Source organism: Leuciscus leuciscus (assembly GCF_965113295.1).
Source record: "Leuciscus leuciscus genome assembly, chromosome: 12".
In the NCBI taxonomy this organism is placed as follows: Eukaryota; Metazoa; Chordata; class Actinopteri; order Cypriniformes; family Leuciscidae; genus Leuciscus; species Leuciscus leuciscus.
This window is the reverse complement of record NC_138736.1, coordinates 14,728,811-14,753,865: the sequence shown is the minus strand read 5'-3', so window position 1 is coordinate 14,753,865 and position 25,055 is coordinate 14,728,811. Positions and strand designations below refer to the sequence as shown.

At 36.8% G+C, this 25,055-nt stretch overlaps 1 protein-coding gene across 1 annotated transcript in view; it reads right to left on the bottom strand.

Annotated features, from left to right (window-relative positions):
- Positions 1-364: 364 nt before the first annotated feature.
- Positions 365-25,055, bottom strand: part of rims3 (regulating synaptic membrane exocytosis 3) — a 72,826-nt gene continuing 48,135 nt past the window's right edge. Inside the window, exons 3-7 of the mRNA XM_082186382.1 lie at positions 6,134-6,275; positions 5,366-5,478; positions 4,649-4,750; positions 4,403-4,542; positions 365-3,186 (exon numbers count right to left, since the gene is read on the bottom strand). Of these exons, the coding sequence (XP_082042508.1) occupies positions 2,974-3,186; positions 4,403-4,542; positions 4,649-4,750; positions 5,366-5,478; positions 6,134-6,275 (710 nt within the window). The 3' untranslated portion in view covers positions 365-2,973. The remainder of the gene's footprint in view (positions 3,187-4,402; positions 4,543-4,648; positions 4,751-5,365; positions 5,479-6,133; positions 6,276-25,055) is intronic.

The window sequence follows — 25,055 nt, the reverse complement described above, 5'->3', positions numbered from 1 at the left end:
ACATAACATAACATAACATAACATAACATAACATAACATAACATTGATATTGATATTGATATTGATCTGTATTCAGTGTATTAAGATCATTCACCAGTCAGGTTGGTGTCACCTACTTACACACACATATAAACTGTGTATGCCATAAAACTGCCACAAAAAAAAAATAATCAAAAAATAAATAAAATAATTTGCCATGTAAATGAACTGAAAAGAATGAAGTGGTCTCGCATATAAAAGTATCAAGTACTCTGATACAACACCAAGCGTTTAAACGAACCAGATGCTAGTGGCATCTTATTCAGAAGTTACAACATCATATACTCAAAGATTTGTATTTATAGATTATCAACAAACCACAGAAGCATTTGATAACTGTATCCTTTTACTGTCAGAACAAAACAGATCTGATCGTTCCCATTCCATGTTAAAATATCGAAACGCATCCAAACCACAGTAAGTTTGAAGCGGCAAATCTAGATTTTTTTTTAGTTTTTTTGTCGATGTTGCATTTGGTTTAGCTATGGATTGCAACAAACTATATCCATCCACTACACCTGAAAAAATAGAGCAGTACAGTACAAATATTCATGCATTCAGACTCTTCATTTTGCAAAAATGCAAGATTTGTAACTACTTCATTGTACAGTAAAGGGACACATATAATCCCATATTCCAATGTACGTAAAATCACATAGAAAAAATATCAATATCTAATAGTCATTTCATAGTGTTTACCAAGGACAAACATTCAGCTGCAAATACAATTTGTTTTTAGTACAGTAAAACAATTTAATTTCATCTTTAGTTAGTACCTAATTTAATGTACAGACATGTGTCTGTTAGTGGAAAAGAGAAATGTGCAACACAATCAAACTTGTGCAAATACATAAGAAGCAAGAAATGCATGTGAGAATTAGCAGAGACTCATTTTGTATGTTTAAAGGCAAAACTTTTGAGCTTGAAGAACAACGACGGGCTGGAAAGTAAAATATTCTAAAATGTCAAATCAGTCGTGACTGGCATGGGTAAAATAGTTTCAACTTGAATGTACTACATTTACAACTTATGATGATAATAAGAAAGAGCAAAGTATTGTATCAAAGTTGCAGTAGAGACGGCTGTACAGCAAAGCAAAATACTAAAATACTTCAAACGATTCAAAATGATAAATCGGATGAAACGGTTTGCTGATCTCATAGTCTGCCTTTAGATCATGCATATCATGATGCAAACCAGAAAATCAAACAACATTTAGGCTTTGAACAGACTGAATTATAGAAGCGTCTTTAATGATTTGGCTAATGATCCATTTGGGAACTTAGAAATGAATAATTTTTCTGGTTCTTATCGATACTGTCACATATTAATAATTTTATAAGTGTTACATCTCTGCAGAAGATGCGACTGAAATCTGATGTACTGGTACAGAGATCCTATGATATATAAGGAACCGATCTGATATATTCAGAAGAACTATGAAAACAAATCTAGATGTGCAGAGGAGGCTGACAGGAGTGTGATGAACACTTTGTATTTTACCTACAGTGCTGTTTTCCTTCCAAATGTCTCCGTAACACCAACGACTGACTGAAGAAGCCATCTAGAGCCACCCAGCTAAAGAGGACTGCTGATTGGACAGGAATAGCCACAATGGCAAAGTTCATAGAGAAAAACAAAAGTGTCCAGGAGTTTACAGAATACCGTTTGTTCTGGGCTTCAAGATCCTGTCGAGCGAGCGACTCCATCACCAGTCCTCATATAGTCGTGTACTTGGTTTTTGTTCAGCGTGACCTCCTGAGTGTAACAGGAAACGGAAAAGACCTTTAACAGTTCAGATCCATATGCTGGTAGAACGAAACCCAAAACTACTTGAGGCGGTAAAGTATAACGCGGCTCCAGCTTTCCAGAAATCTTCGCTACTTGCTACAAGAAAAGTTTTCTTGCTTGCCAGAGGACAACGTTCGGCATATCCCACAATGCAGCAGCTGTGTATGAGGGTTGCTGGTTTAACAGGACAGTTGGTTCTCCTTCAGAGGGTTTCGATTCCCTCTGACTACGTCTGCAGCTCGGTGCAGATTGCGTTGTTCAGACAAAAAGTGAGATTAAAACATTAGCAAAATAAATAACCTACCATCTATAAGTCTACATCATTTTAAAGGCAAGCTTAAATAGCACTTTACATATTTTGCTGAACAAGGGTTGCGAGTTAACGTGCAGAATGCAGTCGATTAATACATAAACACAAATATCGATCTATATATTTATTTATTGAGCTCTCCGAAAAAAAGAAAAAGAAAACGCTACTTTATGCGACATGAATTGTGTGCATTTCTAATATATAACCTGACCTGTGGAGTAAAGCCCTGCCCTTTAAGTTTAATTGTGTATGTAGTCTAGTGAGTTTTTCTAACACGTCTTAGTTTTTTTTGCATCTCATCTAAGTCATTGACTCTGCTACATATCCATACTCTATAATATAACACTACAGATAATAAGAATTGCTTTGGTTTTTAAAAAATAAAACTTCGGGTTTGGCATAGAGAAATGATTGACCCTTGAGGATCTGGAACTGCTAGAACCCATTCTGCTCCCTGTGTGACATGACGTCAACACAAATGCTACATTGTCAGGAACATTTCTCAGCAGTTTTATTAAATGCCCCTATTGATTGACCTGCGAACAATGGATCTGCATGTAACTAGCCATGACTGATTCCGGACGCCCCCACAACCGCATGTTGCTGGTTACATCCATATCCATCTGTGTATGTGTTAAATGTGTCATGCCTGATTTGTATCCAACTCTTAAAATCTGTGTCGGTAAAGAGGAGCGTTCCAGCCCCGGGCGAGTTGGCCGTATCTATCAGAGTGTGTGTTCATGCTTTTGGGGTCGGTGGCGGGGTATATTGAACGAAGATACACACGTAGAGATAGAGAACACAGGCATATTAAGATGGGGACGTGGGTGTGTCTAGGTGCACGAGGGGCTGGTGGCGCTCTCGAGTGAGGACTGGGAGAGTCGGCGTGTCAGAGGGCCGATGCTGGGGTCCGCCAGAGAGGAGGTGGGGAAGAGCTTGTACCAGCCGCCCACCATTGATGACAGATCGAGATCATCCAGGAGGATCTGAGCCATTCCCATGAAACACTTGCTGTCCATGCGGCCGTAATCTCCCCACACGATCACCTGGAGAGGATAAATGGACACATTTAGTATGCAGCGGCCCCAATTTTTGCACGTGGTGTGAAAGTTTCTTATGTAATGACATTTATAAATTTTTAAGTGTGTCTTATGCTCTGGATGCTTAAGAGATGCTTGAAAAATTTAAATGTCTTAATGTACTTTTTGTCTTAATTGTGAACATATTATATACATTATATATATATATATATATATATATATATATATATTTAGTTTATAGTTTAAAGTCAGTAAGATTTTTGAAAGAAATTAATACTTTTTTATTCAGCAAGGATGCATTAAATTAATCAAAAGTAACATTTATAACGTTACAAACTATTTGTTTCAAATAAATGCTGTTTCTTTTAACTTTCTATTAATCAAAGAATAAAAAAAACCTATCATGGTTTCTATACAATTAAGCAGCATAACTTTCCAAAATTGGTAATAATAAGAAATGTTTCTTGAGCACCAAATCAACATATTAGAATGATTTCTGAAGACTGGAGTAATGGCTGCTGAAAATTCAGCTTTTTTCATCACAGGAAAAAATTACATTTTAAAATGTATTCAAAATAGACATCTATTGTTTAAAATATAATAATATTTACTCTATTTTTATCAAATAAATGCAGCATTGTTGAACATAAAACATGTCTTTCAAAAGCATAAAACAATCTTACTGACCCCAAATGTTTGAATGGTGCATGTATTTAAAAGAAATGCCCAAATCTAAGCATTTTATTGCAAATATTAAAAATAATTTAATAATATTTCTTACCAAAAAAAAAAATTATATTAAATATCAAAGTTTTAACACCAAATAAATTACACTACATTCTGTGTAAATAGTAATTAGACTTAATTAGAATATATAAAATATAAAAATAAATAATATAATTATTAATTATGACATTGCTATGATTATGAATATTAATTGATATATTACATGTAATTTGGTTAGCCACTGATGATATTCAATATAAATAATAATAATAATAATACTGCATAGACTGTACAGAATATGAAGTGTAAAAACACAAAATAAGCCCCTTGAACTTTAAACAGCGTCTCCTGTCTTTCCATCAACAAATTCAAGAATGCAAGACTTTTAAAAAACTTTTTATTCCATTAAATGCTTTTTTTGGGACCGCTGGATATTTAGATGTTATATGCTGTTTTCTGAAGAATGCGTTTGTGAAGGATAGCTGGAGTGTAATACCTGTAGCACTTTCCCCTGCGGGCTCTCGTCAAACATCAGGGATTGCTGGAAGGTTGGATCCAGGGTTTTCTTCACCACTTTGGTTTTCTTCTTAGCGAGACACATTCCATTCTCCAGAACATAAACCTTTATATATGTTGCTGATAGAAAAGGAATCATCCAATTATAAAACAGTGTTCTATGGCCTTACCAAACAAATCATGTGGATAAAATGATTCAACACAGTTATTTTTAATCGTGGGTTACCTGAAATGGTCTTTGAGCCTGGTTTAGGGGTCAGACCTCGGGCCTGCGTGATCTCAACCTCTAACTGACCCCCTCTATCCATCACACCAATGTAAACATCACCTACAGAGAAAACCATATGGCTTATGATCAAAACTTTCATTTCTGTGCAGAAATCTTGCAATTGGATAATTCAACAGCAGGTGGAGACAAAGAATAACATATAACCTCCATTCCTGAGAGTTTCTGCCTTGATATTTGATTTGAAACAGAAATTAGATACAAAGGCTATTATTAAATCTAACAAGCCAGTAACTCCAGTCCAGTCAACATGGGCTCCTGCAAAGATTGGCATTTATCAGATCTGCGTCAATTTGCAGACAAATTCATTGACAATCAGCTTAGTTCCACAGAATGCTAAAGGATAGCATAGTACCATTTCTACTGTATATACTATGTATACTAATATGCTCAGTATGAAAATGTATTGTACATACAAAATGCCCTGGTGAAGTACACAGCATGAAAGACACATTGCAATATACTCGACTTGACCTTCCATATCCAGTGTGACGAATAAAGCTAACGTTTTGCCACAATAACTCTTGACACATTAATTGATTGGACTGTCAAGAGTCAAGACGGTTTAATATGATATTAGCATAAACTGCTTTTTTTTTTAAACAAAATTTGAATTGCTGTATTCAGTGTATACTACCCAGCATGCAGGTGTCTTACCCATTGGCGGTGTGGCTAATGTCTGACGTCCCACTATCTGTGCGGGACCAAGGCCATCCAGGAAGTCACTGAACTGGCTCTCAGGGCCCAGGCGAGTGGTGGGGAAGATGAACCTAAAATACACCCGTTGAGATGTGTGAAATGTGTGATCTATCAAACTCATCAATACAAAACTGGGTTGTTTCCAAACAATGCAATACATAGTACTGAGAAACCAACTACTTCATCATTTAATGTGATTTAATGTGTCAAGATTTGATCATATTTAGAGCAGCAACTAACAATTATTTTGATAACTGACTGATATGTTGATTTTATTTATTAATCAATTAATCAGATGATTTTTATTTTTTATATTTGGTAATTATTAAAGTAATTAAAAATGTAATCCATTATTTAAAAAACAAAATAGTTATTACACATTATTTACCAATTTTATCAATTGTTGCAGCTCTAATCATATTACACCACATTTGAATTATTTTCATGACAATAAAGCACATTTCATCATCAAAATGTCATTAACGTAAAGTGAAATAAAATTTTATATTATTAAAATTGTACAATACTATTTTATGTAAAATATTTTCTTTTCATATTGTTTTTGTGAGATTCACTCAGATATAAATGCATTTGGATGCAGTGATTTGTGATCTCCAGGTTAAATGTCTGTGATGAGGAGTCTGTGTCAACGGACTGTTGTTTAAATAGTGATTAATAAATAAATAAAAGAAAAATACAAATACAATGAGACACCATGTCACTCACGTTCCATCAGAGCTGTTGCTGTTGGTGCTGCCATCTGTTGATTCTTTACTGCCCTGCCGTGTGACACGGTTCCTCATCTCCACAGCGATACCCGTCTCTGTGCTCCGCCGGATGGTGCTGCGTAGCTTCTTTGTTCCACCATCTACACAAAAAAACATGCATAATGTGACACTTTCCATGAATAGACCACACACACACACACACACACACACACACACACACACACACACACACACACACACACACACACACACACACACACACACACACACACACACACACACACACACACACACACACACACACACACACACACACACACACACACACACACACACACTCACACAGCATGTATGTGTATCTATTAGCAGTAGCAAGTCCATACTTGCTCTGCAGCAGCAGCAGTGTAGCAGATAGTCGGCCCAGATCCGGCACACATTTGGTACACGTGGATTTCACACAGCCCAGATGTGGGCCGGATCTGGGCCAACACTATATTGCTGTCTGGGCAAGAGTTGTCATGATTGAAATAAAATAAATTGACAAAAAGACACAACAAAAGACACTAACTAAAATTAAAATTAAAACAGAAAATATAAAACAATTTTTTTTTCTAAATATTAATTAAAAAACTATAATAGTATCTCAAATATACTAAAACAACACAACAGTAACATATTATTTACTTTTCTTCATGTGACACTCTAGAAAGGGTCTAAATGATGTTAAATAATGGTGCAACAATTTAAGCAATGTCACATTTTTGTAATGAAGGAAATAATATTGTAACCGGGTAGCTTGCAGAATGTGGGACACAAGTTGTTAGTTTAAGTTATTAGTTTACAAATATATTTTTTAATACAACTGATTGAATATTATTGCAGTCAATTATATCAAAATTATTACATTGTATGATTACAAGACAGTGAGGAAGGTCAAGACCTTGATATCTTTAATAGTTCAAAAAAAGTCACAGGACATTGACGTGTAATGGAAAGTGGCACTGATATAAACTCCTCAAATGTAATGCCATGTAAAAACACAGCATGAACTGCTAAAGTGTTTATGAAAATGAAAGCTGAGCTTATATAGTCCAGTCATATTTCATACCAGGAGTCATTTCCTCGGCTACTAATGTAAACTCATCTGTACCCTTACTCTGCATGACTTCCAGCTGTTTACAACTGCTGCATTTAGCTGACATACTTTTCTGACAAGCAATCAATCCAGGCATAGCAGAAGAGCTTGACAACTCAAATGCTTTTGCTTTTGTTCTCAAACACCAAATATGGAAATCAGAACAGTAAAACAAGAAGAAAGTGGTGGTTTAAATTTGTAACAGGGCTTGAAAACACAGTAGGTGAAAATAAGCAATGCCAAATTATAACTTCCAAAATTAAAACTCTCATGTTTCATGAGCCCAGAGGCTACCGTCTCGAAGTCACCAAGGAGTTATAAAGTGCTGCATCCATTAGCAAGCACACAGTGGTAAACCAGCCCGATCTCACGGGAAAACGTACAAATTCTACAAAGTGGCTTATTCGTACGAATTCATACGACCTGACTCGTACGAATTAGTACGATTTTTGCAAAATCGTACATATTTTACGAATTGGCCAATTCGTATGAATTCATACGAATGACCTACCCCTGACCCCGCCCCTAAACCTACCCATCACGTGGGTTTAGACAAATCGTACAAATTCGTACGAGTGAGGTCGTACGAATTAGTACGAATTAGCCAACTTTTTATCATTCGTACGAATTCGTACGAATTGGTCGTGAGATAGCGTTGGGTAAACCCCATGCTGTTGAGCTCCAAAAAGGACAAAAAAGCAAAACCATCTGATGCATATTGCACACAAAACTGGGAAGCGCTTGTGATCGCAATCTCCTATCAGCCCACTCAGAAAATCGTGTTTACAGCGGGTTGATATTATGAGAGCTATTTACCAAGTTCTTGACTACAAATCTTCCAAACATATTCAGTTTTATTTGAGAAACTTAGTAACAAGTTTACATGTCAAAGTGGATAGTTCTTGGCCAGAATATAGGGTTACAACGGGGCTAAAGGCGCATTTGATTTTATTAAACTTCTAGATGGCAAAACTCACATCAGCACTCTCCTAAACAGTTGCATTTCTCTATGCACATAGAAAAGTTGATCTACTGTTGGTGTTAAAGGTATTATTGACATGATAATAAATAGCTGGCTGATTTTTCCTTTTGTTGACGTGGTTAGATTTAAATGATCAATATCATTTATTAAGTTGGGTGTCCACCTTATGCCGAGTACACACTGCATGATTTTCAAAGTCATTGGATTGCTGTTCATCTCACACTGACGACTGTCTCGGGTGCCATTTAGTTGCTGTGGTCTGCATTTTACATGATGGATCAGTGACAGGGGGTCAAACATTACACATTTAATAAGAAGAATCGCTGACAACACTGTCTGGTCTACAAACCACATTTCACACAACCAAACACACGTAAGGATTGATAAAGCAAATAACGTACGATCACGAGTGAGACAGGAGTTCTCACGTGAGACTGTATTTCTTGTTAAAATGATGCATGCAAGAAGCTTGTGATAAAAGTTGTCTGTGTGTGCCGATTATGCAGTGAAAAAGAAAAAGAGACAAGAATATGAAGGACAGAATAGTTGCTTGCAGAAGCAATGCTTGCTGTGTTTTGTGACTCCTCCCCCTGAACTTTCCTTTGCCCTGTATCTTTATCTCTCATTGGCTGTAGGTCGTCGCTGATGTAATTTCCAGTCAAAACGCATTTCACACTGCAGCACTCTTGAGTCCCAGACAGGTCCAGATATTTAGCATGCTAAATATTTCACGGGCATCTGAGATACATTTTTGATCATACACAATACACATTTTCACCACGGCCAAAATGTTTTTGGTGTTACAGTGCTTGAATTTGGCGTGGGATTGTGCGTATTGAGCATAATTGTACTCATTCCCGCAGATTTTCAGCTCACACCCAAAGCGCGCAGCACATAAAGCCACCTCTCAGTATTAAATAGAGGTTTTTCGCTGCTTATTGCGCTTCAACAGTCAAATACACACAAAATAATATATTGGCCGGTATTCACGTAAACACAGTCAGTTATGTTTTAAGTGAACGTAAACAGTTGAGAAAGAAAACGCATGTGCAACCAAATAATGGACCTGTGCATCAATTCTTAAAGTGACAGCAGCCTAATACCTGCTGCCAAATTAGGAGATAATATTAAAAATACTAATATGGCAGTTTTTCCCCCATGGTATCGATGTTAAAATTTTGGCCAGTGAAAATGCTGAGTGGCTAAATTTGGAAAACCACAAGCCATTTTAGCTGGTGAACAAAAAATTATTGTCAAGCCCTTATTGTCACTCATGTGAATTTGGCGGTAAAAGACAAAACTGTCAGCGAGTGAAAATCAGGGCTAAAATTGATATGATAAATATGATATTGATCATATCATAAAATATAATTTATTCTAACCCTAACCCAAAGTATAGCCACATTAAATTATTATGAGATCTCCTTCAAATCTTTGAAAATATTTTTTTCTGTATTTTTAAAAAGACATATTTTAATAACAGTATATTTATTATAAAAAAAATATATATATATTTTATTTATCAAAATAAACAGAAAATAATACAAACTCTGCTGAAGTGATTTTTTTGAATGAGTATTAACTTACGTATTATTTATTTTTATTTATCAGTTTATTTAGCAGGGACAATGCAGTATAACATTGCTACAATTTCATGCAGCCGATGCTCTACATATAAGCTTCTAGCCAAAGGCTAATTTGCAGCCCCAGTCCCTGGTTAGGCTAAAAAAAACTAAATAAAAAAACAAAACAAATGAAGTAAAATAAAATAAGCAACCAAGACTATGTACAACCATCAGTGTTCACATATCTGCTTTTGTTTGAACCACTTTTTCAGTTTTGTTTGAAAAATATTCAACTGTGTTTGCATTTTCAATTCAGCTGACAAGCTGTTCCATAACAATGTACCTTGAACTGTAAATGTAGATTGTGCAAATTTAGTTTTTCTCTGTGGTGCTATACAGTTCTGTGTAGTTGCACCTCTTGTAGCGATCCCCCTACTACTCTGTTTTGATATTAATTTGCATATAACTTTTGGCACAAGATTATTTAAACATTTAAAAAACATTTTAATAACAGATGAATTTATAAAATTTTCAAAACTAAGCAAACTATATTTTTGTAAAATGCTACAGTGATGCCATCTGGTTGGTTTCTTATCCAGGACTCTTAATGTTTGTTTATATAAGGATCTAACAGGTTTAATAGTCAGTTGAGAAACCTGACTCCAGACAGTCACACAGTAAGATAAGTGTGAAAAAATCATTGCATGCATGTATAACTTGGCTGCTTTTAAGGATATATATGGTCTAATCATGTAAAAACAATTCAGATTTGTTTTGATTGTTCTACATAGCTTCTTAACATGCATATCAAATTTCAAATGAGAGTCTAAAATAACACCTAAATATGTAAAATTATTAACTGTTTCAATTTCCTTTTGATTGATCTTAATTATAAAACCACTCATTTCCTTCTTTCTGATTGAAAAACACATTGAGACAGTTTTTGTACAATTCAGGGTCAAACAACTGAATTGCTGAACAACTGAATTGACAAATTATGCAAAACATTTGTATCAACAAATGCCCCATGCTAGTGAACCTTTTTCCCTGAGTGTGTGCCACCTCATATATTTTATAAGATAAAAAAAAAAAAAAAAAAAATAAATAAAAAAAGAAAGCTTTTTTGATTTATTTTCTCACAGAAAATGTTGATCCATCAATGTTCACTAAATAAAAGATTTCTGCAATCATACACTATGGGAGCAGTGAAAAGCACATTTCCCTTAAGGTGTGCTTATAGCCTTGTTGTACTCATAAATCTAAGGTCTGGGAAGATGATGGCAGGCGACTGACAAACCTGGAAGATGCACAAGACAAGTGCACCCAGCAATCTGTTACAGCCAAGCATTGACGGCCAACCTGCTGACCTCACCATATAAAGTGAGAGAGGGGAAGGAAGAGAGAGCGCCAAATAGGCTGCTGCTCAGCTGATGTTAAGAAAGAGATAAAGAGAAAAACATGCCGCTCTATTCTGTGCCAAAAGATGACATCTCAACAACAGAGAGTGATGACTTCATAATTACCTCCTGGATTAGATAGGAGCCGATAAGACCATGAGCCAAGAACTAACACTCTGATATATACTCTGAATACTGTTAGTGTTTAAAGGGATAGTTCACCCAAAATTAACATTCTGTCACAGTAACACTTTATAATAACTTTCATGAATAAGCCATTAACAAACATTATTATAACGCTTAATGAACCATTAGTTCATATTTATTCAAATAGCTTGAAATATGGGATATTGTGCTTGTTAATGTTTACTAATGAACTTATTAAACATTTCATAATGATTAACAGATCATTATTTAATGTACATTGATATGCTTACAAATTAATCTTTAAATTCATATGATCATGCAATTCTAAAAAAATCTACAAATAATTGTAATCATTGTATAACATGTTAATTATATATATATATATATATATTAAGATTAGATCATTAGATTTTTAAGTGCATGATCATATTAAATGAAAGTTTAATGACATTTGTGAGCATATCAATTTACATTAAATATCTGTTGATCATTATCTAATGTTTAATAATTTCAGTAAACATAGTAAACATCAACAAGCACATTATCCCATATTTCTAGCTGTGTGAATATATTAACTAATGATCTGTTAAGCATTATATAATCTTTGTTAATAATGTATTAATGAAAGTTATTATGTTACCAAACATGGATAAAAATAATACATATTTCTAAAGCACCAAATCAGCATATTAGAATGATTTCTGAAGGATTATGTGACACTGAAGACTGAAGTAATGGATAAAATTTAAGAAAATGTATGTTTGTTATTTAAGATTGATCAAATAAATTCAGCCTTGGTTAGCATAAAGGACTTCTTTCAAAGAACAATTGCACTGCAAATGACACAATGACTCTGTGTTCTAAACTGTTATGAATCACAATAGTGTCGTTTCTGCAGAAGAATATGTAGACAGGCTGCAGAACTGCAAGTATTGCATTCCCAGCAGACACTTGCTTACTGTCATGGTGCTCCTAGTCTTTAAAATAAAATAACTGCAAGAGCGAGTGCGAGACATAGAGAACCAGAACAGCTTTCTAAAAATACTGACAGAACATGAACAGTGTGGGCCACAGGAACACCGGGCAAGAAGATCGCAGTCAGATGCACACAATTCACTGAGGTGTTCATTTAAAAATGAACAACGTCTGATGTGGATAGACAGTTGATGCTAAAATACCACAGACATAATGGCAAGCAAATGCTTGGAAAATATTATATGTGACATTTCAGAACAGTTACTTTGTGCAACATAATAACTACATGTTGTCGTCTTATATAAACATGTTATAAGAATAACAAGAATAACAGGCTGGCTCTGGGGTAGTGAAAGGGAACTGTACATTCACTGTATGTGACGTGTTGCATCTATGTTTGTAGTAGAATAAATGGCCACATTTAAAGATGAAGCAAGTGATTAATTTCCACTAGTATGTCTAAATTATTTTTACAAGTTCCCCAAATACTCCTGGTTTTGGTTATAATCTAAATAATCTGCCATTGGTTGACCAAACAGTTAGTCCCACCCTAAACTCACACCATTGATTGGTTGCTGTGTCATGCTGCTCAGATTGTGTTTGTTTAATTCCTCGGAAGTAATTTTAGAAAATGTAAAAATTACAGGGTCTTTTAAATTGACAGATATGTCTCGTCACAGGCCCCTGGGACAGTGTCCAGAGTTCGGTATCTTTGACCTCATTTTGTACTTAATTGGCCCAAAAACACACTCGTCCATGATCTGCCTGTGAAATGTCCATTCAATAAGTTGCCAGTGGGACGTCCAAAATACAGGGGTCAAAAGGTCGCAGGGCCTCGAAATTCGGTACAGTCCACCGTCAAGGGCCCTTGCGGCTCTAGATGCTTCCTGAGCCAATTATCCCCTGGGAAAGTAACTGCTGCACAAGACCTTTACAGGCACATGCTCCCATAGAGATCTAAGCAAGACATCTTTCGACCTAGCCCTGTCGGTATGTCGTCAAGGGCCCTGTGATGCAACTTTCTGTGAAGTCTGGGGCTCCTCATAATCTTATATAAAATCTCACAATTTATATCTCATGACTGCGATTTTAATTTGACTTGGAATTGCAACTTAAAGGTAAGAATGTAACTTTAAATCTCACAATTGTGAATTCAAATCTTGTAATGCAACTTTATTTCTCACAATTGGATTTTATATCTCAATTGGGACTTTGGTTCTTGTAATTGTGACTTTCTATCTCAAAATTAGGATTTTAAATTTCAAAATGTGACTTTACATCTCACTATTTGACTTTGTATCTTGCAATTGCAACTTTACATCTCAAAAGGTGAAGTTAAAACTCACTGTGGCTTTTTCTTGCACTTGCAACTTTATATCTCACAGTCTGATATTATTTTAACTTTTAAACTTTATTTCACAATTACTTTTTTTTTAAATCTTTTACTCTGTGGAGGAAGCGTTCTTCCATTCACAATCAAACATACAGACCTCTGACTGAACCAACTAACCGAACCAAATAACATTATTCTAAACCTTTATGCATGTTATTCCTTGTAAATGTTCCTTTGCACTGAAAGCAACATGTTGAGGGGCAAAATCTTTCTCCAAGATGCTTATAAAACACATTTATCTTTCTATATACGGCTTTATCTCCTGTCTGTTTCTTCCCTTCTCAGTCCTTGTCATTCGACAGCTATTCCCTTGTATCCAAACGCCTACTCTGCCTGTTTCACCCAGAAGTATCTCGCTACTGATCCCCAGTAAATACCAGAACAGCGGGAGAGTCTGTCCTTTGGGACACTTTGATGAAATATTAAACAGTGCAGCTCAGAGAGAGAGAGTGAGGGAGGGATGGGGTTGACAGAATCGGGGCTGAGGGCAAGAGGTGCTAAAAAGATTCATCCAAGTCCACGTGACACTTTCCCGAGAACAACAGCAAACCCTCACATGCAGCCTGAAGAGCAATCCACCTGTTTAAATCAAAGCGCATGTGCATAGATGCACACAAACAAGCCATTTTCACCTTCACACAAAACCTGTTCCCACCTGCGGCTACGCTAAAAAAGCTCATCAACATTGTCATGCACGCCACTGACTGCGTGTCTAAAAAAGGGAAGTGCCTTGTGTGCTGGAGACACATCCTTCTGTCTGGTATCTGTGGCAACAGCCTGCTCTCTCCAGACAGATATCATGGGGCACAGACATTTTAGATTAACTCGAGCTAAAAATACTGCCTTATCGCCCAACAGGACACAACTAATCAATGGCTGATATTTCAGGAAGATCTGTGTGTGGGTGGTCTGTGAAGGAGAATCTAATTAGGGGGCTTCCACAAAATAAACAGTTTATTCACAGACTAAATATGTAACAGGAAATATTTGACAGAAGCTTTTTCATAAGGGTAGACTGCTGAGAGAGTTATAGGTAGACTGATGATTTGCTCATCCGAGGTATATTGGGTATGTTCAGAACTGCATATTACCACACTACTCACACTTTTTTGTAGTATGCATTATAGGGGTGGGCCATATGATGTATATACTGTGCAGTTGCAGTACTGCGTCAACATGTAGAGATTTTGCTATGCTGTTTTTCGCATAATAGATAAAGTCGTGGACAGGACTGCTTTATGTTATTTACAAATAGAATGCTTTTAGCGTGTAAGATATGCTGCATGAATAGACATAAATAAGTAGCAGATCTATAGGCAGGTGGAGCTGGGGGAGGTGGAAGGTTCCAGAGTAAATCTGATACCGCGCTGAAGGACTTGCCTGCAACAAACACTGAACCAAACTATTTTAATGTTGAGCAAGCAATCCCATTGGTTGCAGGATCAGCAGAGGCCAATCAGCTTGCGTCATGTGGTAATGTGACTGCTTGCAGATTGCATGTAAAGGACCTATCAGCCTGCAGCCTCTAGAGTTCCATGTACTAGATATATGTACTGTTTCACATTCTTTATTTACACTGTACTGTATGTTTGTATGTTTTATGTGACAATACATTTTTCAAATAGTAACGCTACACAGTCAGAAAACTGCTTACTGCGTCCTATTTTTCATGAAATAATATATGAAACAGTATACATTTCCACAGCATGTAGTAAAAAGTATATTGGTATTGTAATATATTGACAATGTAATACACTGTACAATTGTTTTCTTCTGCGCAGTATGCAGTTTGTTGGTATTCTTTTCTAACAACAATGTATCACACAGTTTGAATGTGTAGCATACATTTTTCATTGTATACCTACTACATAATATTTTGCAAGCTATTTATAAAAATAAGTAGTAAACAGTATAATACACTTCACAGAATCCAGAAAGCAGTATGCTAGTATTCCATTCCAAACATATCTAGAAAAGATCTTATATTTTTACACAAACTACAAAAAAAAGTGATGATGATGATAACTGGATGCCACTCACTGAATTAAACATGCAAAAGTAAAGGTGTTATGTGCCAACAATGTAGCATAGGCCTACTTGCATACTATAAACCAGCAAGGCAGTATGCGGTTAGCATTACGCTAGTATTCCATTCCAAGCACAGCCATGGTCATTTGTCCATTTAATGACATTGTAGCATTTTCCATCAGGACTTAATGCATATGTTTCTCGACTGGCTTTGTGCCTCGTCGGTTTTCTTGACGCCTGCCTGAGAGACTCATTAGACCTCTCATCACAGCAGGAGGCACCCGTAACACATTATACACTGTTCCTCACATCTCCATGACGATGAGCAGCATCGCTGATGAGAGAGAGTGACTGATAAGAAGTGGATGACAGCGAGGGACAGGGAACAAGAGAGTAAATAGAGAGAAAGAGAGATGGGGTGCAGAGGGTGCAGAGGATGAGTGGTAGGGTGGGGGTTCTATTTTTAAGCCTGTAGTCAGGAATATCTCTGCCGAGGGAAAGGGAACTGTGGAGCAGCAGACAACATGCTCAGGCAATAACCCACCACTGCCTCCTTGAAACTCAAAGCCACACATAAATATCTTCAATCACCCTTGAATCTGATCATGTGAAACGCAAACCATCTCTGCACTTTGCTGTGCAGTTAAAGTTTTATGAATCTCTGATCAAACATCAAGCCTAGAGCATACTTCAGTTTTTATGCGTTCGCTAATGAATGCGTAAAGTGCGTGTGATGTAAATTTCATCATCAGAATGACATTTCTGCAGCCTGATTTTTTGAACCGTGCATACTCTGTATCCCTGCGGCACGTCCTGATTCCGAGTTAGTCGCGTTCCTTGATCAACATATTTTATTGATCCTGGAACAACATTCTGTCCAAAAATGTCCCTACCCCTAAACCTAACCCTGTAATACCTAAAATCAGAGGGAAATGATAGGTGAATAACACTGATGTAGCAGGACCTTACCCTGGTTTTAATCCTAAACTTGACATAAACTGTAAACTTGTCCCTTAAATCTGATTGGTTGAATGGAATGTTGTTCTAGGATCAACAAAGATGTTTATCCAGGAACATGTTGCAGTTGGTGAAATCAGGTTTTGCATGTCTGCGCTTTGAAACGTTTTGCAGTCCATAAGGTGCCCAACTATTTTTCACAGTCGAAAAATAAACGCAGGAGAATGAACAACAACAAAATAAACACAACAACAATAGACGGCCACTTTGACGAGCCCTTGTGTGAGGGCGCTAGAGATTCCAGCTTAAACTAGGACAAAGACATTTGAATTGGTCATAACTTCTGGAGAGAAATAGAGCAGACACGGAAGAAGAATGAAACTTATCTAGTGCGCATATGCCGACTGCCAGTGTTTGCGCATGCTATCATATGAAGTATACTTTGGCCGTGTCTCAAATGGCACACTGCATATGCACTTACAGTTTTGTGGACTTATACTGGCCACCGTCATTTTATAATAAAAAAAAAAGGTGTTTGCGAGCACCCCCCTTTGCAGTAGATCTCGATATGCGTCCTCGAAATGCACTCTTTCCGAGCCCGTATTGAAGCGACTCATAGGAAGACCACGAGTGTTTAGGGTGCCAGTTGGGACAGCTTTGAAAGTCTATGCATTCAGCTGTATGTTTACTACAAAGCTGAAATATGCTTTGGGCTTTACTCTAAGTTTATTCTTAATATATCAAATTAATCTTTACTGGGATTCCTGTGTCTATATTTATTCAGCAAGGAATGTTACATCTGGCTTTATGTGTTTGTGACTGCAGTACGAATTAAAAAAAATCAGTTACAGGAGCTTTTTGACAGAAGCTGAATTCTGTCAGGTATTTAGCTGTGTTCTAAAATCTATTGCAGCCCATTTCAAATAGGGAATTATTGTATTAAAAAAATGGATGGAGCACAATGGAATGAAACAGAAGGCAAGAGGTTTTCCAAAGTTGGAATATCTTTAACTTCACAAAGCATTGTAAAAACATGCCGTTCATGGTCTGGGATGCAAAATAGACAGCAAGACGCAACGTTATGCAAGAACACAATCACGTGTTTGCCAATAACAGAGGTCTTAAAGGAACAGTACAGTAACAACGGACATTATTTGACTAGCTTTAACTATGCATTAAAGCACTTGTTTTTTCCAAAAACATATACATGAATGGGGATAAGAGTGTTCAGGTAGAGGTATAAAGGGAAAGGTTGTGGTATCCTGGTGTGGGAAGTGAAGGTCAGGCTGTGCAGATGGCCGGTGGGTCCAGAGGCTCAGGGCCAGGTGGTCATCATCTTGTCACGGACACGAACAAAAAAATTCTGGGAGTCAAGTGTTATCAGCTATTCAAGTTTGGCAAAACAAAGTTTGACTTGCGAGAAAATGTTGATTGATTGGCTGAGGTAATACAGATTTGAATCTAAAGTGGTATTAGGGAAAAACATATATTTTTTCCTGAACAAACCTATTCCTTTCAGCCTCAACACACTGTAAAAAATTCCTAACCCTCCCAAATCAAAAATTTCAAGTGACCGATAACATCTACATTTTTCAATTGGCCCAAGTGAAATTCTTGATGCAATAGTCTGTTAACATTGGCTCAATGAGAAATAATACGTCAGACTAATTGAAAAATTTAGATGTTATCGGTCACTTGAAATTTTTTACTTGGGGATGTAATTTTTTTTTACAGAGCAAGTAAGGTTCTTTGAGGGAGAAAACAGTCACGTACCATCTTTCACTAGGACTCACAGCAAGTTTACTCATTGATTTACACTCTTACTTGTTCTGTTTGTCTTCAGACACAAACATAGTATATATATACAAATGACAGAGAGTACTAGCCAATTGCCCTCCTTGGACGCAACACAAACTTTTGGCAGTGTACATTAGAGCTGATTTTTAACTGCCCACTCAAACTGTTTAGTCTGTCCCTGCTGAAAAGACCAGCTTAAACCAACCTAAGAAAGTTTGGTCTTAGTGGATTTAAAATGCTCTAACTCACCTCCCAGCTTGGTCAAACTGGCTAGCCTACTTAAGTGCCCAAAAACAATCTAAAACAAGCCAACAGACCAGCCTAAGATAAGATAAGATAAGACCAGTTTAGGTTGGTTTGAACCTCCCCTTCCTCCCCTTTTTGTCAGTTTGGCTAACAGGATCATGTTTAGCAGCTTTATTTTCTCACTAGTGTGACGATGCAGCCATACAAATCTCCACCAGGAAGCTCCTCTAGTCTCCAGCTTTATCATATTAACCCCCAGCAGCCCAGTATGTACTAGCTTCACCCACTGCCTTCCTCTGCCTTCCAACACCTTCAGTCCATACACACCCACGTCTGAGTACACAGGAAGCCTGGGAGCTCTGCAGTGACCCCATCCCTTCTTTTCTAATCCTCTAGCCTCTGATGCTCTCTTTCTCTCTCTCTCTCTCATACACACGCTCTTTCTCTCTCTCTCTCCCCCACCCCGTTTCCATGGTAATGCTGTCTGCAATGCACCAAGATCCCATTGTGTCATCATTGGGCCTCTCGCTCAGCTTGTTTGCTTCCGTTTTAACAATGTTCACCCATTAATCAGTCTTTTTTCTCTAACTCTTCCTGACTTGCTGCCGGGATAACGGGATAATATTTATCATTTATAAAAGTTGTAGACGAATCCTTCATTCTTCTATAACTCGATTATACTCTGAATCACAATATCTATCTATTTGTCTATCTATCCATCCATCCATGGAGCGCTCCATTTCTTTCTTGTTTCACCATCCAACTTTTCAACTTGTTTGGTGTCTCTCCAGTTCTTCTTGTATCTGTCACTTAAGAATGAGGGTTTTTGGAGAATCTAGATTCACCAGAGCTTCTGTAATCTGCTATTTCATAAGGAAAAAGCTCAGATGCATGCATGCTTTTGCAAAAATGTAATCATGTAATTTTGAAACACTAAAACTCTTCTCAACTAGGGATTTATTTCTTGATTTTCTGTCCAAGATTTATGATAACTGTAAACTGTTTTATCTGCCAGCAATAATGTTTATTGTCCTTAGAGTTCCTCACGGGAAGTGCATGAGACTGAGAGTTGAGGGCTGAGAGTTGGATGTTAGCATGTTGCTAAGCTAACATGCTACAATAAGCATCAAAATACTGACTACTTTTAATTGATACTTCAAGTAGCCATCTTTGATTATTTTCTCTGAGCTTGTCACTATGCGAAGAGTTCAGATGCAAAAGCCGCTAAACGCCACCTCCGTCAAAAATTAGATAATGATATTGAGCGAATATGTTCATCAAATACTTTTGCTCCAAATCCACTAAATCCCAGCGTCAGCCTATTCAGAAATACTGGTTTCCTGGCAGAAGCTGTTAATCATCACTTCCCTTTGTCAGCAAAATCCTCTAAGTCCACAGAAACCAATCAGAGCACGCAAATTGAATCATATGATTTCAAGATGAATGACGGTGTGCGTATGAGCCGGATTTCAATTGCAGAGCTGCAAGTTTTTATCACGTTTTGTCCAATCGTTACAGTGACAATGACAGGATTTCGCAAGTAGCAAGTAACAATGTTCCTTGTGCTGCTGTAAATCCCCCTACTGTGTGGATCATTTTCTTCATTGTTAAATTTTTAATTCTGCTTTCATCATTTGCAATGTTTCCAGCTGCATCTTTAGTGATTTACAACTGTATACCATGTCTTACTGTCCAAAGAGGTTGACTTAGAGGTATTTGCAGCAAAAGACAGTTAAATTTGTTAAATACCAATGAATTGACTAAAGTGAAACTTTTGAAAATAAGGCATTTCAACAACTGACTAATAACCTTTTCATTGCCATTAAAGTGAAATTACTGAACCTAACCATAGGAGCCTGATTATGATTTCACTTTTCTAACTTTAGTTAGTAATGTTGCTGTTTGAGCATAAACAACTTCTGCAAAGTTACAATGCTCAAAGTTCAAAGCAAATGGATATATTTGGGACTGGTAGGGACTACACAAGCTTCCTCCCGGGTTAGGGTCATCACAAACCCTAAAATGTACATAAACATACATAAAAGGCTAAACGTTTTTGAAATTTTCAGTGCATGTCTGTGTGAGTGCAAGCTGTTGTAGCTCCGCCCTCTGTGCTGGGAGCAGCAGCTCATTTACATTTAAAGGGACAGACACAAAAACGGTGCGTTTTTTGCTTACCCTCAAAAAGTGACAATTTTAACATGCTATATAAAAATATCTGTGGGGTATTTTGAGCTAAAACTTCACATACACACTCTGGGGATATCAAATACTTTTTTTACATCTTGTGAAAAGGGCATTATACCACCCCTTTAAAAGAAAACATGTCAAAGGTTTTTGCATTCTTTATCAATACTAGTACTGCTTTACAATACCTTTACAGAATTTATTAATTTAGCATTATAGCTTATGCATTATGTACAAACAAATTAACAATGAACAATAGTAAATGCTGTAAAAATTGTTCATTCCTTCGGCAAACAATTCATTGGTAAGGTAAGACCTGTAAACCTGCCTTTGGTTGATTATTATGGTATTTCTAGACCACTGAATTGACACCATCTCCGTTGAAGCACGCACACAGCAGGGTACTGACTCTATGTTATTACAATCATGAAGTTGTGTGGGTAAAATATTAGTATTATGTAATAGAGATCAGAGAAAGGTGCCATACCAAGCAGTATGAGATAGTGGTTTCTTTTCGATGGCATTTAGAGAGTGTTAATTAAAGCAATCTATCCATGATGCTCCACTGAGTAATAAAAGCCCTGGAGGACAGTAGAGAGGCTGAACAATGAGATATAGGAAGTGTGTATATTCAAGCCATTGACTCAGTGCTGACACTCACTGCACTGGATCATAACACTCTGGGAGATATATCACCAGGATTAAATCCTGTATGCCTTTATATTTGTATGTCTGTGTGGGTAAAAATTACTCAGAGAAAATATGCAATAAATGCACAATAAATCCAATAATACTGACATACATAAGCATGTCTATGAGTGGATGTTCACATGAGAGCATACATGTGATATAAATGAGAAAATGTGGTTGTGTTGACGTATGAATTGCCTGTCTTGGTGTTCATTTCGTGGCATTGTGCATGCACATGCCTTTGAGAGATCTATACGTCATGGTATGCTGGAGTTATTTCAGGCATCTGCGCTGTTGGCTGGTTGCATAAGTCTCTGGGAGGTCTGATTCTTTCCACTTAAAATAAAGAATCTGAAAATGGGGAAGAGAGGGACAGAATGCAGACAGATACTGAGAGCGAATGATAGAGCGAAATAGAGACGTATGTGCTGAAATCAAGTGCATACACATTGATAGTGTAACCTTAAAGGTAGGGTAGGCATTTTTTTCATAAAACCTTTTTTGTTATTCTGGTTGAAACTCTCTTCACATCCTGATAGCAGTCAGTAATAGATGTGGTCTAAATATTTTTAAAAATTACATTTGTGGCTAAATGCCACCTCCGTCAAAAATTAGACAACGATATAGAGCGAATGCTCTCTGCACATACTGTAGTATACATTCATCATCACTTCAAACCCGCTAAATCCCAGCCTCAGCCCATTCAGAAATACTGGTTCGTTGGAAGAAACCTCTAAACGCCACTTCCCTTTGCCAGCAAAAGCCCCTAAGTTCACAGAACCAATCAGAAGATGCAAATATGATGCAAATCATATGATTTCAAGATGAATGACGGTGTGCAAATGAGCCGGCTTTCAATTATTACAAGTTTTTATCCTGTTTCAAGAGATTTTTAACTAAACAAGATGTTTAGAAGTTTAGAAGAAGTTTATACTAGAAATTTACATTTTATGATAATGGGTTGACTAATCTCAGTTTAATATTTATTGACTTAATGCACTTCTTAATGAACAACTTAGTACACTTTTTATTATTGTTTATTTATTTTCGATACATCATGACTTTATATTTATTTTTTAATACATATTTAATATTGTATATAGGTTATTATATTTTAAGCGTAGTCTAGTGTAGTATTTGAGCGTAGTGTATGGTGTAGTTATTGTATAAAGTCTTCTATTTGCCTTCTGTTTGTTGTTGTTATTGTGTGCTGTCATTTTGTGTCATTATGGTTATAATGTGTTAATTATTTTTTATTTTATTTTTTTTACTATATTTTTTAGCCTTTTCCTTTATTCAGAAAGGACAGTGAAGAGGGAGAGAGATAGGGGTGGGATCGGGAAACGACCGCAGGTCACATTCGAACCTGGGTCCCCGGTGAGCATTACATTACATTACATTTAAAGCTGCCGTCGGCAAGTCTGGCAGATTGGGTCGATTAGCCAAAATTTTGAATGTTTACAACTCTCATGCCCCTCCCCACTACCAGCGAGCACCCTCCCATCGAGGTCGTGCTCGTCAGTGCGTCACTGTGCGTGTGTACCTGATTTTCTGTGAACGCGTCCGTCTCTTCAGCATCTATCAACACCATGGACTCGGAGGTAGGTTGCCCTGGCTAATCTATCCATAGATAGCAATAACCGAGGAATTGGAAGCTTGTTAGTAGATTTTCTCTCCGCCATCACGCTTCATGCAATCTCCAGGCGAACTTCAGGCGTGGCGTGTGCATGTGATATTAACGTGCGCGAGTCAGGGGGGATCTGTGGCGTGTGCACGACCTGTGATTGACAGTCAGATCTCACACCCCCCTGCGCTGATTGGACCTGATGAAGCGGGAGCGCTGGATTTTTGCAAAACAAATAACACGCTCCAGGTGGAGTTAGAAGCTCGGGGTTTTTTCTAAAACCATCTTATTTATGTTGTTCTGTCGGATTATAGTGTCGATTACACTGAATATGATCAAAAAAATGTTGCCGACGGCAGCTTTAATCATTTAGCAGATGCTTTTATGCAAAGCAACTTACAAATGAGGAAAGCAATAGAAGCCATCAAGCCAACAATAGGGCAACAATATGCAAGTGCTATGACCAGTCCCAGTTAGTCCAGGCAGGTCATTCCACCAGCTTGGAACAGTCAAGGAAAAGGAGCACTTGGACATGAATACATTACAGACATGGCAGTAGTGAATTTGCAACTGTTTACTATGTCTTGGCCAAAGAGGTGGACTTAGGCACACATGGCACACATGGACTTAGGGTCCACTAAAGTGAAATTTTTTAAAATAAAGCATTTCAATAACTGACTTTAATAACCTTTTCATTGCCATTAAAGTGAAATTACTGAACCTAAACATAGGAGCCTGATAAAAAGAATTATGCTAATTTAAAAGAAAAATGTCAGACAGATTTGAGGTTTTTGCATCTGACGTCTTCATATATCTCCTGTGGAAGTCTCAGGTTCCATGTTAGTGCGTTCCATGAGGCTATGAAGAGTTGTAGACAGACACCAAGCGCCGCAAACAAACAGCAGCCACCTTTTACAGTTCTTCCTGAACCAAAACAACAAGCTAATGCTGAGTTCATGCCATGTCTTAACTGCAATTACGAGATTGCAACATGTGAAGTTGTACTCTACTAAAATGACTAAAACTATGTAAGGAATAATTGACGACGGTCCGTTGAATTATTAGAAGAATAATTACCAAGGTGGTAATGCGGTCACGATGCGAAGTGGAGTTATCCACACCTCGGGCGTGCATTACTTTTCTAATAATTCAACGGCCCGGAGTCAATTATTTTGCGCTTATACTACGTATACATTTTTGTCATTAAAATGCTATTGTGTGTAGGAGTAATTTCTTACACATGTAATCCCAAGCCTCCGTTGCTAATTCCAAAACGTCATTTTAGATCTAGTAACGGAGGTTTGAGCCACTGATAGCAAACTAATGCAGTTATTAATGCAGTTATTAGAAAGAGAGAGAGAGAGAGAGAGAGAGAGAGAGAGAGAGAGAGAGAGAGAGAGAGAGAGATTGCAGAGACAGAAAAGCATGTGCGTCAATATTATTTGATTTATCTATTATTTCATTCGTTTTAATTAATTTGTTAATTATTTTTTTTTCTATTATTGACACGCTAATAAATTAAACACAAAGCCCAAGTAGGCCTATCATTATTTATTTATTTGTTATATTATCTGCAGATTCAAGCAGTTAACAGCCCCGTAGTATAAAACTGAAATAAAAATGTGTTAAAGCTGAATAATTTTTTTAAACAAAATTAATCAAAAAAAGTATTAAAACTAAAATTGAAAATATAAAAATAAAAGGTGTATAAATAATATAAGTAATAATTATTATTGTATATAAATAATAATAAAATAACACTGACATATTTATATAAATATATAACAAATTTATTTA